We start from the raw sequence: 16,363 nt of genomic DNA, 5'->3' as shown, positions 1-16,363 counted from the left end.
ACAATGACAAACTTTACTGAAACCTAACTCACAACTACAAACTTTAGTGAAACATAACGACTCACAAGGTCAAACTTTAGTGACACATAACGACCCAATTACAAACTTTAGTGAAACATAACGACTCACAAGGTCAATCTTTAGTAAAACATAACAACTCCACTACAAACTTTAGAGAAACATAACGACTCACAACTACAAACCTTAGTAAAACATAACGACTCACAATGACAAACTTTACTGAAACCTAACAACTCACAACAACAAACTTTAGCGAAACATAATGACTCTTAACAACAAACTTTAGTGAAACATAATGACTCACAACTACAAACTTTAGTGAAACATAACGACGCAACTACACACTTTAGTGAAAAAACGACTCAAAACCGCAAACTTTAGAGAAAAATAACGACTCACAACTAAAAACTTAAGTGAAAAAACGACTCAAAACCGCAAACTTTAGTGAAACATAATGACTCACAACTACAAACATTAGTAAAAACATAACGACTCACAATGACAAACTTTACTGAAACCTAACTCACAACTACAAACTTTAGTGAAACATAACGACTCACAAGGTCAAACTTTAGTGACACATAACGACCCAACTACAAACTTTAGTGAAACATAACGACTCACAAGGTCAATCTTTAGTAAAACATAACAACTCCACTACAAACTTTAGAGAAACATAACGACTCACAACTAAAAACTTAAGTAAAACAATGACTCACAACCGCAAACTTTAGTGAAACATAACGACTCACAACTACAAACTTTAGTAAAACACAACGACTAACAACTACAAACTTTAGTGAAACACAACGATTCACAAAGTCAAACTTTAATAAAACATAACGACTCAACAACAAACTTTAGAGAAACATAACGACTAACAACTAAAAACTTTGGTGAAACACGACTCACACCCGCAAACTTTAGTGAAACATAACGACTCACAACTACAAACTTTAGTAAAACATAACGACTCACAATGACAAACTTTACTGAAACCTAAAAACTCACAACAACAAACTTAAGCGAAACATAATGACTCTTAACAACAAACTTTAGTGAAACATAATGACTCACAACTACAAACTTTAGTGAAACATAACGACGCAAAACAACAAGCTTTGGGAAAACATAACGACTCACATCAACAAACTTAGGTGAAACATAACGACTCAACTACACACTTTAGTGAAACCTAACGACTCACAACTACAAACTTTAGTGAAACATAACGACTCTTAACAACAAACTTTAGTGAAACATAATGACTCACAACTACAAACTTTAGTGAAACATAACGACTCTTAACAACAAACTTTAGTGAAACATAATGACTCTTAACAACAAACTTTAGTGAAACATAATGACTCACAACTACAAACTTTAGTGAAATATACCGACTCACAACTACAAACTTTAGTGAATCATACCTGACTCACAACTACAAACTTTGGGGAAACATAATGACTCACAACAACAAACTTTAGTGAAACATAACGACTCACTAGGGCTGGGCGATATATCGATGTATTTGATATATCGCAGGTTTGTCTCTGTGCGATATAGAAAATGATTACATTGTGATATCCGAGTATACGTTCTCACACAGTTGCTATTAGCTGCTGGCATTACACTTTGATTGATTGATTGATTGATACTTTTATTAGTATATTGGACAGTTCAATATATATTCCATACAATTGACCGCTAAATGGTAACACCCGAATACGTTTTTCAACTTGTTTAAGTCGGGGTCAACGTTAATCAATTAAGGCGTTTCTCACTCGTTCTTGTATCTCCTTCTCACAGAGACAGTAAAACAACCGCACCTTCTTACATACCTCACATACGTATACGCCCTAGCGGAGCAGAGAGGTAGCGGCATGGGTAACGTTAGCCGTGGTGCGAGTGGTAATACGAGAGAGAGAAGGTGCGAATCTGGTAACAAATAAAGGAATAATTAATTCCCAAGAAAAACAGCACGGGGTCCATCGTCTGGCAGTGGTTTGGCTTCAAGCAGGAATATGTCGAAGAGACAACCGTAATTTGTCAAGTGTGGGGCAAAAGCGTTGCTACAAAAAGCAGCATTACCCCTAATATGTAGCATCATTTGAAAAGTCACCCGCTAGAGAATGAAGAGTGCTTGAAACTCCGCATGTCAACATCTCCGTTCGGGTGCCACACCAATAAAATGCTGAGGCAACCATTACCACATTAACACGTATGAAACAACAGAAGGAGATAACGTCCGGGGTAAAACCTACCATATAGCAAAGGACATACACTAATTATGCAGCTCATTTTTGTGTGACAGTTATTGAAATATTTTGTGTGACATTATGCATAAGAGTGCACTTTATTCGTTTTCAACTATTGTAGTGGCGTTCTGTACAAAAAGTGCACTTTAATTTAGTGTAGTTTTGATATGTCGTCTTAGTGACATCATGCACAAAAGTGCACTCATAGCTTGTTTTAAAAAGTCTCTGACAATTTTGCACTTTCTGTTTTGAAATGACTTGAATGTCTGTGTCACTGCTTAATAACTGTTTAATATATACAGTTTTGGTCAATTGACCTAGTTGTGATTTCTCTCTCTGCATGAAAGTTTAAAATGAGCATATATTAATGCAGTATGAACGAGAATGTTTTAATGTAGACAAATAGATTCATCATACTACTGTGATTATATGCATCAACAGTTCATTCAAGGCTAATGAAAAATATTGAGATATGTATCGTGTATCATGACATGGCCAAAAAATATTGAGATATTAAAAAAGGCCATATCGCCCAGCCATACGACTCACACCGAAAAACTTTAGTGAAACATAACAGCCCACAACTACAAACTATAGTGAAACATAACGACTCACAATTACAAACATGAGTGAAACATAACGATTCACAATGACAAATTTGAGTGAAACATAATGACTCAAAACAAAACGACTCACAACTACAGACACACGACATGCTTGTGGCTTACCAATGGTGAGTGGTGCGATTCCACACCATCTTCTCCTCCTTCAAGGTAAGTCTCTCAATGACACCTTTGCAGTTGTCAAGGAACTGGCTGTTGAGAGTTTCCTTCACAGACTTCACCACGCCTGACAAGAAAGGACATATTTGCGTTCAACTCAACCCAACGTCTAGGTTGTTATGACTGAGCCTTAATTCCTTTGAATATTGTTTTGTACTGTACCATTGTCAGACTGGTTTCATTAAAAGTCCTTAAAAAGTCAAATCTATGATTATTGATAATTATTTCTGGCGGGCGTTGTGGCGTCCTACTCGCTTCAGCGGTCCTTGAACGCAGCATAAAAACACCTCTGTCTTGTAGCCCTTTGCGTATAGAGAGATCACTCTGTTCAATGTACACAGTTGAATATTTTAGTTGCTCAGACAGTAGTGTGTTTCTGTAAGTTCGGGTTGAGGTATGTCGGTTCGTCATGGGGAGAGACGTTAATGTCTCTTGTTTTCATGTTAGCACTTAAACTAGTGAGCTGGCGCCAGTGAGTTCAACAAAGTGCAGTTATCAATCCCGGTTTTTACATCATTTTATTTAAAACGGTAATACTAATTCGCGGGTCAAATTCCGTGATTATCATTATCAATGTTTTTCATTACATCCGTACAGGATTTCAACAAACTTGTAAAACAAACACTGTATTGATGTATTACTCATTCTATAGCAAACATACTTGAAAGTACACATGAAATGGTAGCACAAGCACATACTTGCACCTCATTGTTGAATTAATGTACTGTTTTAATTACTTATAAGTAATATTCCCACAACATTTTGATGGGCCTGCTATCTGTGCTGTTAAACTACAAAAGCTAGCATAAAATGTTACATGCTAACATTAGCTTCTTATAAAGGGAGCATTTAGTATTCTTGCAAGATGGAGACATGTTTCAAAACCCATTTATTTTAGGATGAAATGGTAAAAAAGAGAATAAATGCTTGCATAAAAAATCATCACGATAATGTTAGCATGATAACATCAGAAAAATTTTCATATTTCTATTCTAAGATTGTGCTACGAATCAAAAGCCATGACTTTTAGGTTTATACCATTAAAATCAGCAGAAACACAAACATAAAACGTCAGCATTCTAACATAGGAAACCTTAGCATAATTGTAAAATGGCACCAAGTATCAAAACCGATGATTTTTACATTTAAACATACAATAATAACTAAAATGGTAGTATAAAGCGTTAGCATGCAAACATAGGACAATTTTGCATAATTGTAAGATGGCACCAAGTATTAAAAGCCATGATTTTTAGTTCTATACCAATAAAATCATCAAAAATGCCAGCAAAAAAACTTTAGCATGCGAACATAGAACAGGTTAGCATAATTGTAAGATGGCACCAAGTATCAAAACCCATGATTTTTTTAATTGAAACATATATTATTAGTAGAGATTTCCGATAATGGCTTTTTTACCAATAGCTGATATTCCAATATTGTCCTACTCTTAATTACCGATTCCGATATCAACCGATACCGATATATACAGTCGTGGAATTAACACATTATTATGCCTAATTTTGTTGTGACGCCCCGCTGGATGCATTAAACAAAGTAAGAAGGTTTTCCAAAATAAATCAACTCACGTTATGGAAAAAATGCCAACATGGCACTGCCATATTCATTATTGAAATCACAAAGTGCATTATTTTTTTTAACATACCTCAAAACAGCAGCTTGAAATTTGGGACATGCTCTCCCTGAGAGAGCATGAGGAGGTTGAGGGGTGAGGGGAGGGCTAGGTGGTAGCGGAAGAGTTAGTGTTGCACGGGGTTCTGGGTATTTCTTCAGTTATGTTACAGTGCAGATGTTCTCCCGAAATGTGTTTGTCATTCCTGTTTGGTGTGGGTTCACAGTGTGGGGCATATTTGTAACAGTGTTAAAGTTGTTTATACGGCCACCCTCAGTGTGACCTGTATGGCTGTTGATCAAGTATGCCTTGATAAACGCTCAATCCACTACTTCACTCTCTCGCTCTGTCAGTCTTTGCCCCTCTCTCAAAGATGTTGCTGCGTGCGCACACCTTCACAATTTGTTTTGTTTTAACCCCTTCTCTACCCTGTACGTACAGTAAAAATACACGCAACCATTGTCACAACCACTGGCTTGTTAGTGGCTGTAACATTAAGGGAGACCACACCGATTTGTACATTTTAGCCAACAGATCTTTTATTTACAACATGTATCAGTGATCAGTAATGTGAATTAACCAAGGAATGTATCAGTAAATGAGTGTTGTCCAAAAAGGGTGCATGTTTAATGGGAGTACTCTGTTTCGCAACCTGGCAAACATGACATTTATCCGTCGGGCTTGGGCGAGATTTGCTACTTCCATTATCAAATTTAGGAACATTACTGGAATTGCCATAATTGGATCGATTTGAACTACGACCATAACGAGGAGGAGAACGTTGTGGAGGAGAACGAGCAGGATCATAACGTTGGTGGCTATTATACCGTGGAGGACTGCTGTAAGGCTTACGTTTATGAGTCAACACAAAGGTATCAGCAAGCGAGGCTGCCTCCTCCACTGACTTTGCCTTTTGCTCATTAATGTAGGTTGCAATTCGATCTGGTACAATGTTCTTAAACTGCTCCAAAATCAACAAATCACGCAAATTTTCGTAAGTTGAGACAGACTCTGAAGTGAGCCACCGGTTAAAATAAGTACTCAACTCTCTTGCCACTTCAGCATGGGTCTGATTATCACGTTTACGCCAGTTTCTGAAACGTTTTCTGTAAGCTTCTGGATTCAGTTCATAACATTTCAAGACCGCTTTTTTCACCTCAGCATACTTGTGCCTATCAACAGGTGTTAATGCCAAGTATGCCTCCCGTGCGCGTCCTACTAGTACAGTTTGCAAAAGCACCGTTCTATCCTCTTCACTCCACTTTTTGTCAGAGGCCATCTGTTCAAACAGTGAGAAAAACACGTCTGGGTCACGTTTGTCAAACTTTGGAACATACTTTACCATGCTATCCATACTTGACCCGGACAGATTTCCACTAATCTTACCTTCTGACATTAGTTTCAAACGATCCTGTTCAATTTTAATTTTCTCAAGCTGTACTGTAAGGTCCATTTCACCTTTTTTCAAATCCATTTCTTTTTCAAATTTGAGTCTCTCCATATCTGCTTGCTGTTGCAATTCTCGTTCTAATTTGATTTTTTCCAGTTCAAAAAAACGTTCTTTCTCCTTAGCCTGTTGCGCCCACTCAAATTCAAGTGCCTTCATCTCTCTTTGTTGCTCAAAAGTCAGTATGCCTACCCTCTCTGACTGCATAGGCTCTGACATACCCTTCACATGAGCGTCACCACCTTTTCCTGAAGGCAAAATGCTCTGCTCACACAAAAACTCGTGAATGGAGTCATACTTTTCTGCCAATTGCAACAACTGTTCCTTATTAAGGGCAAACAACAATTTCTCAGATGGTGCTTCCACAAAAGCCTCCATCCTGCTCAACCCAGGCCGTCAGTACCAATCTGGCTACTGTACCAAACCAACAATGAAACTACTGAAAAAACAACCCAACCAAAAACTAGCTCTAATTACACTAGGCTCTCTCTCTCCAACCAATCCAACCAGGTCTCTAAAACATTACAGTTATGAAACACCGGACAATTGAAGCATTTAAGAAACCCCGCCCGGACAGTCCGCAAAGCCTCGCAAAAGAAGACATGTCCGGGGAAAAGAGGACATACGTATGGTCAGTCTACCATAATTATAACATTATAGAAAGACACAACACCAAAGGCTTCCTTATTATCCGTTTTCTGTTCTGTGGACCACAAATTGCAGACATTCCCCCTGGTATATTTTACACTTTAAATGCCCAATCCATGAAATAGACTTTGTTACTCAGCCCTAATTGTGACAATTTATTTGATCATTTGTTTGTAGGAACACTTCACACTTCATGTTGCGTAGTCAAAATGGAAGACAACTTACCTTCTACCACGGCATAAGGGAAACATCTTCCAGGTGTTTCAGACAAAATGGTCTTCAAGTCCTGGTCTATGGTGACTTTCTTGGCGTCCTGTGCAAATCAAAGAGATTTGTTGTGTTACGCCTGTTGTGAAGGAAGTGTGTGTGTGTGTGTGTGTGTTCTTGTATTTCTACCCTCTTGAAACATCAACAAGGAAAAGTACCTTCCATATGAGGACCGGTGAACAAGTCAGGATCGAAATCATGGTCCCAATATGGAGAACCATTACATCTAATAGAGAATTTCTCATTTGCACCCCTGGTGGTTATTAAAATCAGGGTGGTCCCAAAAAAGAGCGGTTTTTCAAATTGACTGCGTGTCGGTTTTAAAAGTGATCCCCCTCTGGTCAACATATGAAATAACAAGTGTGTGTAACAAATTGAAATGCGCCCCCATTGGCCGTAATTCATAAATGAAATAAAATACACACCCCAAAACCAGTGAAGTTGAGACGTGTAAATTGTAAATTAAAAACAAAATCCAATCATTTGCAAATCTTTTTCAACTTATATTGAATAGAATAGACTGCAAATACAAGATACTTAACGTCCGAACTGGAAAACGTTGTTATTTTTTGCTAATATTATTTCATTTGGATTTTGATGCCTGCAACATGTTTTAAAAAAGCTGGCAAAAAAGACTTGAGAAAGTTGAGGAATGCTCGTCAAACACTTATTTGGAACATCCCACAGGTGAACGGGGTAATTGGGACCAGGTGGGTGGGTGCCATGATTAGGTATAAAAGCAGTCATTCACAAACAAGGATGGGGCGAGGGTCACCACTGTGTGAACAAATGCGTGAGCAAATTGTTCAACAGTTGAAGAAAAATTTTTTCTAGACCATCTATTTTAAAAATTTTGGGATTTCACCATCTCCGGTCCGTAATATCATTAAAGATTCAGAGAATCTGGAGAAATCGATGCACGTAAGCAATGATAATATAGACCTTCGATCCCTCAGGCGGTACTGCAATTAAAAAAAAGGATATCACCACACGGGCTCAGGAACACTTCAGAAAAGCACAGTCAGTAACTACAGTTGGTCGCTATATCTGCGAGTGCAAGTTAAAACTACTATGCAAAGCCAAAGTCAATTATCAACAACACCCACAAACGCTAAGCTGGGCCCGAGCTCATCTAAGATGGACTGATGCAAAGTGGAAAATTGTTCTGTGGTCTGTCGACTCCACATTTCAAATTGTTTTTGGAAACTGTGGACTTACATCAAGCAAGAATGCGAATGAATTCCACTTCAAAAATTGGTCTCCTCAATTCCCAAATGTTTACTGAGTGTTGTCAAAAGGAAACGCCATGTAACACAGTGGTAAAAATGCCCCTGTGCAATCTGTTGCTGCCATTAAATTCTAAGTTAATGATTATTTGCAAAAAAAAAATTAAGTTTCTCAGTTTGAACATGAAATATCGTGTCCTTGCAGTCTATTTAATTGAATCTAAGTTGAAAAGGATTTGCAAATCATTGTATTCTGTTCTTATTTACCATTTACACAACATGCCAACGTCACTGTTTTGGGGTTTTGTATATAGAGAGACATACTGAAATGGTTTGAAGAAATAATGAAGATTAAAAAACAATTACAAAAAAAAAGTAAAAAAACCCCAACAACTATTAATTAAAAGATTAACCTTGCAAATTTTGTATATTAGACTTATAGACTTTATTGATCCATAAGGGAAATTGTTCCACACAGTAGCTCAGTTACAAAGGAATATATTATATATATTATTATCATTATATATTAATATAATATTAATGTTGTAAATAGAAACCTTTATATATCTAGAAAGAGTGGTCCTAAAGAGGTAGGCTTTTTTTGGAGGTGTCAAGAAGGTAAGAAGTACAAGAATGTGTGTGTGTGTGTGTGTGTGTGTGTGTGTGTGCGTGTGTGTGCGTGTGTGTGTGTGTGGCGGACCTTTAGCCTGGTCACGGTCGCTGTTCTACCTCGGTACACAGTGTAGAAGACGGCGGTCAGGGCGGAGCTGGTGGCCAAGAGGCCGATTTGTGCAACCGAGGGGTTCCAGTCCATGATGCTGTCAAGACAGAGGAAGCACAACAGTCCATCAGACAACACATAAAACCACACAATAGATTATTTCAATTTTGAAAACATCCATTAACATTCCAAAATCGCATTTATTTGGTTTATGATTCTGAACTGTTTCAACATTTTCAAGAATCAATCTTAAAAATACATTTTTAGACCATTATTCTGCTTACTTCCTGAAAAATCATAAAAAAAGATTAATTGGAATAAAAAAGTTGCAAAGTCGCCTCAAACAATACAAAGCTGCCATGCATGCTGTATTTTTCTTTAAAACTGTCATTGCTCAAAATATAATAATGAATCAAAATCAACGTTGTTATGAATTAGTGGCCTGTTTAAGGCTCTAATTACTTCAGATCAAATATTCCATTTTTAAATACTTTTTTGGGGAAATGTTGCATATTTTGAATGTTTGCCATAAAAAAACAAAGTTTTATCTGACGAAAACGGCATAAAACAAACAAACAAAAAATATACAAATAAATAAGCGCAGATGTATCTAAAATTGATCTAGAGCAAGGGTGTCAAACTCGTTTTCATTGAGGGCCACTTGCAGTTGTAGCTGCTCTTAGAGGGCCGCGTCTAACTGTGAATGATATTATTACACAATTGCCTTAGCATTTGATTATTATATTTTTTGTACATATAATGTAAACAAATAGCACTAGCAGATTACTGTAAAAGTAAAAACAGTACCAATGTTTTTTTTTTTCCGGTAAACTTCTACGTTTGTCGTTTACTCGATTTGTTACTGTAAATGGAAAAACAGTACCCCAAAACTGTCCACTCAGTTGCCAGACTAATCATAAAAAACAGTGATTTGATTTTTCCAATTCCATTTTCGATATGCTGTAAAAACCAACGTATATTTACTGGAAAAAAATTACTCCTCAATCGCCACAATTTTACAGTATTTTTTTACAGCTTCCCAGCAGGCACAAAACATTGATACAACGTTGAAGATACATAGATGTCCTTTAAAACTATCTTCGAAACAACATTGCAAAATAGTTGTATTTGTAAATTGAGACAACTTTGGTGTCTAATGTTGGATCAAAGTTGTCGGTTGGGAAATGACCGTATTTCAATGGTCAAATCAACGTCACAACCTGACGATTAATAAACGTAGTCTAAAAGCATGTTGTTTCAACGTTGTATTTGTGTTGTAGAATATTGGTTGGAAAACTGACCAAAATTCAATGGTAAAATCAATGTCAGAACCTGACATTGATTAAACAATGTCAAAAAGCAAGTTGTTTCAACTTTGTATTTGTGATTTAGAATATTGGCTGGAAAATGACCAAAATTCAATGGTAAAATCAACGTCAGACCCTGACATTGATTAAACCAGGGGTCACCAACCTTTTTGAAACCAAGAGCTACTTCTTGGGTACTGATTAATGCGAAGGGCTACCAGTTTAAGACACACTTAAATAAATCGCCAGAAATAGCCAATTTGCTCAATTTACCTTTAATAAATACATGTATATACTGTATATATAAAAAAATTGGTATTTCTGTCTGTCATTCCGTCGTACATTTTTTTTCCTTTTACAGAAGGTTTTTTGTAGAGAATAAATGAAGAAAAAAACACTTAATTGAACGGTTTAAAAGAGGAGAAAACCGGAAAAAAATGAAAGTTACATTTTGAAACATAGTTTATCTTCAATTTCGACTCTTTAAAATTCAAAATTCAACCGAAAAAAAGAAGAAAAAAACTAGCTAATTTGAAACTTTTTGAAAAAATGTAAAAAACAATTTATGGAACATAATTAGTAATTTTTCCTGATTAAGATTAATTTTAAAATTTTGATGACATGTTTTAAATAGGTTAAAATCCAATCTGCACTTTGTTAGAATATATAACAAATTGGACCAAGCTATATTTCTAACAGAGACAAATCATTATTTCTTCTAGATTTTCCAGAACAACATTTTTAAAAGAAATTCAAAAGACATTGAAATAAGATTTACATTTGATTCCCAAGATATTCTAAATTTGCCAGAATAATTTTCATTTTATTTTTAATCATAATGAGGTTGAAGAAATATTTCACAAATATTCTTCTTTGAAAAAACAAAAGCTAAAATGAATAATTAAATTAAAATGTATTTATTATTCTTTACAATAAAAAAATAAATTTACTTGAACATTGATTTAAATTGTCAGGAAAGAAGATGAAGGAATTTAAAAGTTAAAAAAGTATGTGTTTAAAATCCTAAAATCATTTTTAAGGTTGTATTTTTTCTCAAAAAATGTCTTTCTGAAAGTTATAAGAAGCAAAGTAAAAAAATAAATGGATTTATTTAAACGAGTGAAGACCAAGTCTTTAAAATATTTTTTGGATTTTCAAATTCTATTTGAGTTTGGTCTCTCTTAGAATTAAAAATGCCGAGCACACCAAGACTAGCTTGGTAGTAAATAAATACAATTAAAAAAATAGAGGCAGCTCACTGGTAAGTGCTGCTATTTGAGCTATTTTTAGAACAGGCCAGAGGGCGACTTATCTAGTCCTTACGGGCGACCTGGCATGTTGTTTCAACGTTGTATTTGTGATGTAGAATATTGGTGTCAAAAAGCTTGTTGTTTCAACGTTGTATTTGTTATGTAGAATATTGGTTGTAAAATGACCAAAATTCAATGGTCAATCAACGTCAGAGCCCAACATTGATTAAACGTTGTCAACAAGCATGTTGTTCCAACGTTATGTTTGAGTTGCTCAACATCAGGACCTAATTCAACAAGTTCTCAACATTGTTTTAATGTTTTGTGCCTGCTGGGTTATTAGTGCAAATATAACAAAAGTATCCTTGTTTTTTTTCTTCTATGGATATTGTTTTTTTCCGATGTTTACTGTATATAGAAAAACGGAACTACAGTTTATTTTACGGTAAAGAGCCAGGATTTTACGTCAAAATATAATATTATTTTTTCAGACTTGCTTTGAAACCACAAATCAAGCAGATATTCAAGTATTTGTTTACAAAAAAAATGAACGTATGATAATATATTTGTTGCATTATTAAATGATTTTTAGGTTTTAAAAAATGCAATTGTATCCAGCACATGTAATTTATAATGTAATAAGACCGAATACTTTTGGTAGGAAAAGATAAAGGCAGCACAGTGGAGCAGGGGTTAGTGAATGTGCCACGCAATACGAAGGTCCTGAATAGTCCTGAATGTCAGTGTGAATGTTGTCTGTCTATCTGTATTGGCCCTGTGATGAGCTGGCGATTTGTCCAGGGTGTACACTGCCTTCCGCCCAGATGCAGCTGAGATAGGCTGCAGCAACCCCCTGCGACCGCAAACAGGATAGGCAGTAGAAAATGGACGGGATTGAAGATAAAGTACTTTATTGACGCATATTATTTCTGAGGCGTTCGCGGGCTACATCTGGCTTCTGAGCCTTGAGTTTGACACCTGTGATCTAGCGATTTATGGTTTAAAATTTGAAAACATTTTTTCTTCTGAACACTTTTATGTGTGGGGCCCTTTTGGACCCCCCATAATTTTAGTGGGATTTTGTTTCAAACTGTAATTGTCCAAAAAATAATAATGATTATAAACTTTTTACCTAATTAAGGCTTCAATTACTTCAACTCAAATATTCCACTTTGATTTTTTTTTGCCCTAAAACACATGGTTTTGACAAAAAGGACAATCAACTTAAGAAAAAAACAAACAAAACGATGAATCAACAGAATCAAGAGTTGTTCACTCTAACCACTTGGTCACTGAATAGGTTTTGGAGCAACATATGTTGCCATTCAAGCAACGTTATCATGGACGCCCCTGCTTATTAAAAGACAATGCCAAGCCATATTCTGCACGTGTTACAACAGCGTGGCTTTATAGTAAAAGAGTGCGGGTTCTAGACTGGCCTGCCTGTCATCCAGATCTGTCTCCCATTGAAAATGTATGGCGCAATATGAACCTAAAATAAAACAATGGAGATCCAGGACTGTTGAACAACTTAAGCTCTACATCAAGCAAGAATGGGAAGGAGGTTTTGGAGCAACATATGTTGCCATTCAAGCAACGTTATCATGGACGCCCCTGCTTGTTAAAAGACAATACCAAGCCATATTCTGCACGTGTTACAACAGCGTGGCTTTATAGTAAAAGAGTGCGGGTTCTAGACTGGCCTGCCTGTCATCCAGATCTGTCTCCCATTGAAAATGTATGGCGCAATATGAACCTATAATAAAACAATGGAGACCCAGGACTGTTGAACAACTTAAGCTGCACATCAAGCAAGAATGGGAAGGAATTTCACCTGAAAAGCTTAAAAAAATGGTCTCCTCAGTTCCCAAACGGTTACTGAGTGTTGTTAAAAGGAAAGGCCATGTAACACAGTGGTAAACATGCCCCTGTGACAACTTTTGCGCAATGTGTTGCTGCCATTAAATTCTAAGTTAATTAATATTTGCTAAATAAAATGACGCTTCTCAGTTGGAACATTAAATATATTGTCTTTGTTGTGTTTTCATTGGAATATAAGTTGAAAAGGATTTGCAATTCATTGTATTCTTCTTTTATTTACCATTTACACAACGTGACAACTTCACTGGTTTTGGGTTTTGTATTTAAATATTCCTGTTAACGACCAATTGACTCTACTACTACACATCTCCACCCCTATAACAATAAAAATTGATAAGTTGATACGTATTAAACACAATACAGTATATGTTATGTAAATGTAGGACGTTTAATGAGTTGAGTACATAATATGAAAATATGTTTGCTTCCAAACAGCTGACATGATCAACATGACAAGTGGGAAATTGGATCTTAAAGGCCTACTGAAATGAGATTTTTTTATTTAAACAGGGATAGTAGGTCCATTCTATGTGTCATACTTGATTGATTTCACGATATTGCCATATTTTTACTGAAAGGATTTAGTAGAGAACATCGACGATCAAGTTTGCAACTTTTGGTCGCTAATAAAAAAGCCTTGCCTGTACCGGAAGTAGCAGACGATGTGTGTGTGACGTCACGGGTTGTAGGGCTCCTCACATCGTTTACAATCATGGCCACCAGCAGCGAGAGTGATTCGGACCAAGAAAGCGACAATTTCCCCATTAATTTGAGCGAGGATGAAAGATTTGTGGATGAGGAAAGTGAGAGTGAAGGACTAGAAAAAAAAAAAAAAAAGACGAGGGCAGTGGGGGCGATTCAGATGTTATTAGACACATTTACTAGGATAATTCTGGAAAATCCCTTATCTGCTTATTGTGTTACTAGTGTATTACTGAGATTATATGGTCGTACCTGAAAGTCGGAGGGGTGTGGCCGCGGGTGTGGTGACCGTCAGTGTCTCCGAGGGAAGCCACGTTTCTCGACTAGGCAAGGCAGCTGGGCTGAGATTCCCCCCCCCCCCCCCCCCCCCCCCCCCCTTCTCCACGGTGTAAGCTTTCGACGGTCGGGGGCGGCCGTTGGGAGGAGGCAAGAGAGTCCGCAGCTGCAGAAGGAACAACGCTAGCTCTCCGCTCATGTCTACGGTAAGAGCCGACTTAATACCACCATTTTCTCACCTAAACCTGCCGGTTGACATGTGGTAGGGAACCATGTTCGCTTGACCGCTCTGTTCCATAGTAAAGCTTCACCGTCATCTTTCGGGAATGTAAACAAGGAAACACCGGCTGTGTTTGTGTTGCTAAAGGCAGCCGCAATACATCTCTTCCCACCTACATCTTTCTTCTTTGACGTCTCCATTATTAATTGAACAAATTGCAAAAGATTCAGCAACACAGATGTCCAGAATACTGTGTAATCAGATGACTTATAGCTGGGATCGGTGCTGGATCAAAATGTCCGCTACAATCCGTGACGTCACGTGCACGCGTCATCATACGCGTCATCATACCGCGACGTTTTCAGCAGGATAATTCGCGCTAAATTTAAAATTGCTATTTAGTAAACTAACCCGGACGTATTGGCATGTGTTGCGATGTTAAGATTTCATCATTGATGTATAAACTATCAGACTGCGTGGTCTGTAGTAGTGGTTTTCAGTAGGCCTTTAAATTGATGTAGAGAATTAAGCATTGAAATAAAAACATCATAAAATATGACTTATTTGTAACATTTTTATGACAGACCTTTTACGGTCCTTGGGACCAAACTTAAGGGGAGACTCGAAGTGAAAAACGCTTTATATTATTATAGTTTTTTTTAAGATGAAAAATATCCAAAAAATCAGCGTGCAACCCTCAGTGGAACAAGTTAGCACACCTTGATATACCTCAGCAGCCAAGAGATTTGGTTACCTGTGACCTGTTTTGAATAGGTTGTATTACGATTCTTATACTAAATAATATATTGCAAGAATCAGAAACCCGAGAGTCGCGCACGATCCAGAATGGATTCAGAAATCCACTCATCAACTGAAGAATTGGCATTTAATTGAATCCCACCATTTTCACTATTCCAATAAACAAACATAAACCACATGCTTCTGTAAATACCGTAATGTCTGCAATAAACGGTAAAGCAAATTACGATTTTTAAGCTTCCCCATACGGTATTTCCCCATTTTGTATCACGACACTGACTTTGCTAGCAAGTAATGTGATAAATGGCGAATAAAGCGAGAATGTTCATACCTTTAATACCACAAAGAAAGTTAATAGATAATAGTTTAGTGGGGGGAAGAAAGGGTTATTATCCAGTGTATTACACCTTCCTTTGATGAATGAGCTGGTTAGCATGCATGCTAGCTGTCTAAACAAACCTTTTGCTCGCTGCGCTTCTACCCAACTATAATTAACTGAGCGGACTATTAACAGTTTTAGGAATGAACGCAACTTATAGTGGACATATTGTCGGTACAAACCACCTGTGTGTCCAGCATGAGGTCACTTGGCGTCCAAGAGAAGCTTTGTCAACAAAACATCAACGACTAACGTGTGGCGTTGCCAGACGTCACAACTACGTTGCCAGACACGCCTGCCCACGGCTAACCGTTAGAGTTTGAGTCGGTTCAGCTTTCATTTTGAGAAATTGCTCGATAAAATCGCTAAAATTAAATTTCTTAGGAACAACCAGTTTTACAATGTTCACGATTCTGCACATTCGTCGTGCATGCACCATTAAACCAAGAAAGGGTTATTCGTTACAAACCTGGCAACGCAGCTCCTGTACTTCAACCTTTTCACCAGCAAATGTCAGTAATGTACTGATTCTTAACCAGCATAGCACACAGTTGCAGCGCCTGTACTTCAACCTTTTTACCAGCAG

At 37.0% G+C, this 16,363-nt stretch overlaps 1 protein-coding gene across 3 annotated transcripts in view; it reads right to left on the bottom strand.

Moving 5' to 3' along the window:
• Positions 1–16,363, bottom strand: part of mul1b (mitochondrial E3 ubiquitin protein ligase 1b) — an 18,663-nt gene extending 2,300 nt beyond the window's left edge. Inside the window, exons 1-4 of one of the 3 annotated variants that reach the window (XM_061902951.1) lie at positions 16,247–16,363; positions 8,983–9,100; positions 7,015–7,102; positions 3,008–3,128 (exon numbers count right to left, since the gene is read on the bottom strand). In XM_061902951.1, the coding sequence (XP_061758935.1) occupies positions 3,008–3,128; positions 7,015–7,102; positions 8,983–9,096 (323 nt within the window). In that variant the 5' untranslated portion in view covers positions 9,097–9,100; positions 16,247–16,363. Of the gene's footprint in view, positions 1–3,007; positions 3,129–7,014; positions 7,103–8,982; positions 9,101–15,959; positions 16,115–16,246 lie in introns of those variants that run through there. The other 2 variants (XM_061902949.1, XM_061902950.1) reach the window with 2 other exon arrangements.

The sequence above is a fragment of the Nerophis ophidion genome, linkage group LG06 (assembly GCF_033978795.1).
Source record: "Nerophis ophidion isolate RoL-2023_Sa linkage group LG06, RoL_Noph_v1.0, whole genome shotgun sequence".
In the NCBI taxonomy this organism is placed as follows: domain Eukaryota; kingdom Metazoa; phylum Chordata; class Actinopteri; order Syngnathiformes; family Syngnathidae; genus Nerophis; species Nerophis ophidion.
Note: the sequence above shows the minus strand (reverse complement) of the source record. Positions and strands in the feature narration are given on the sequence as shown.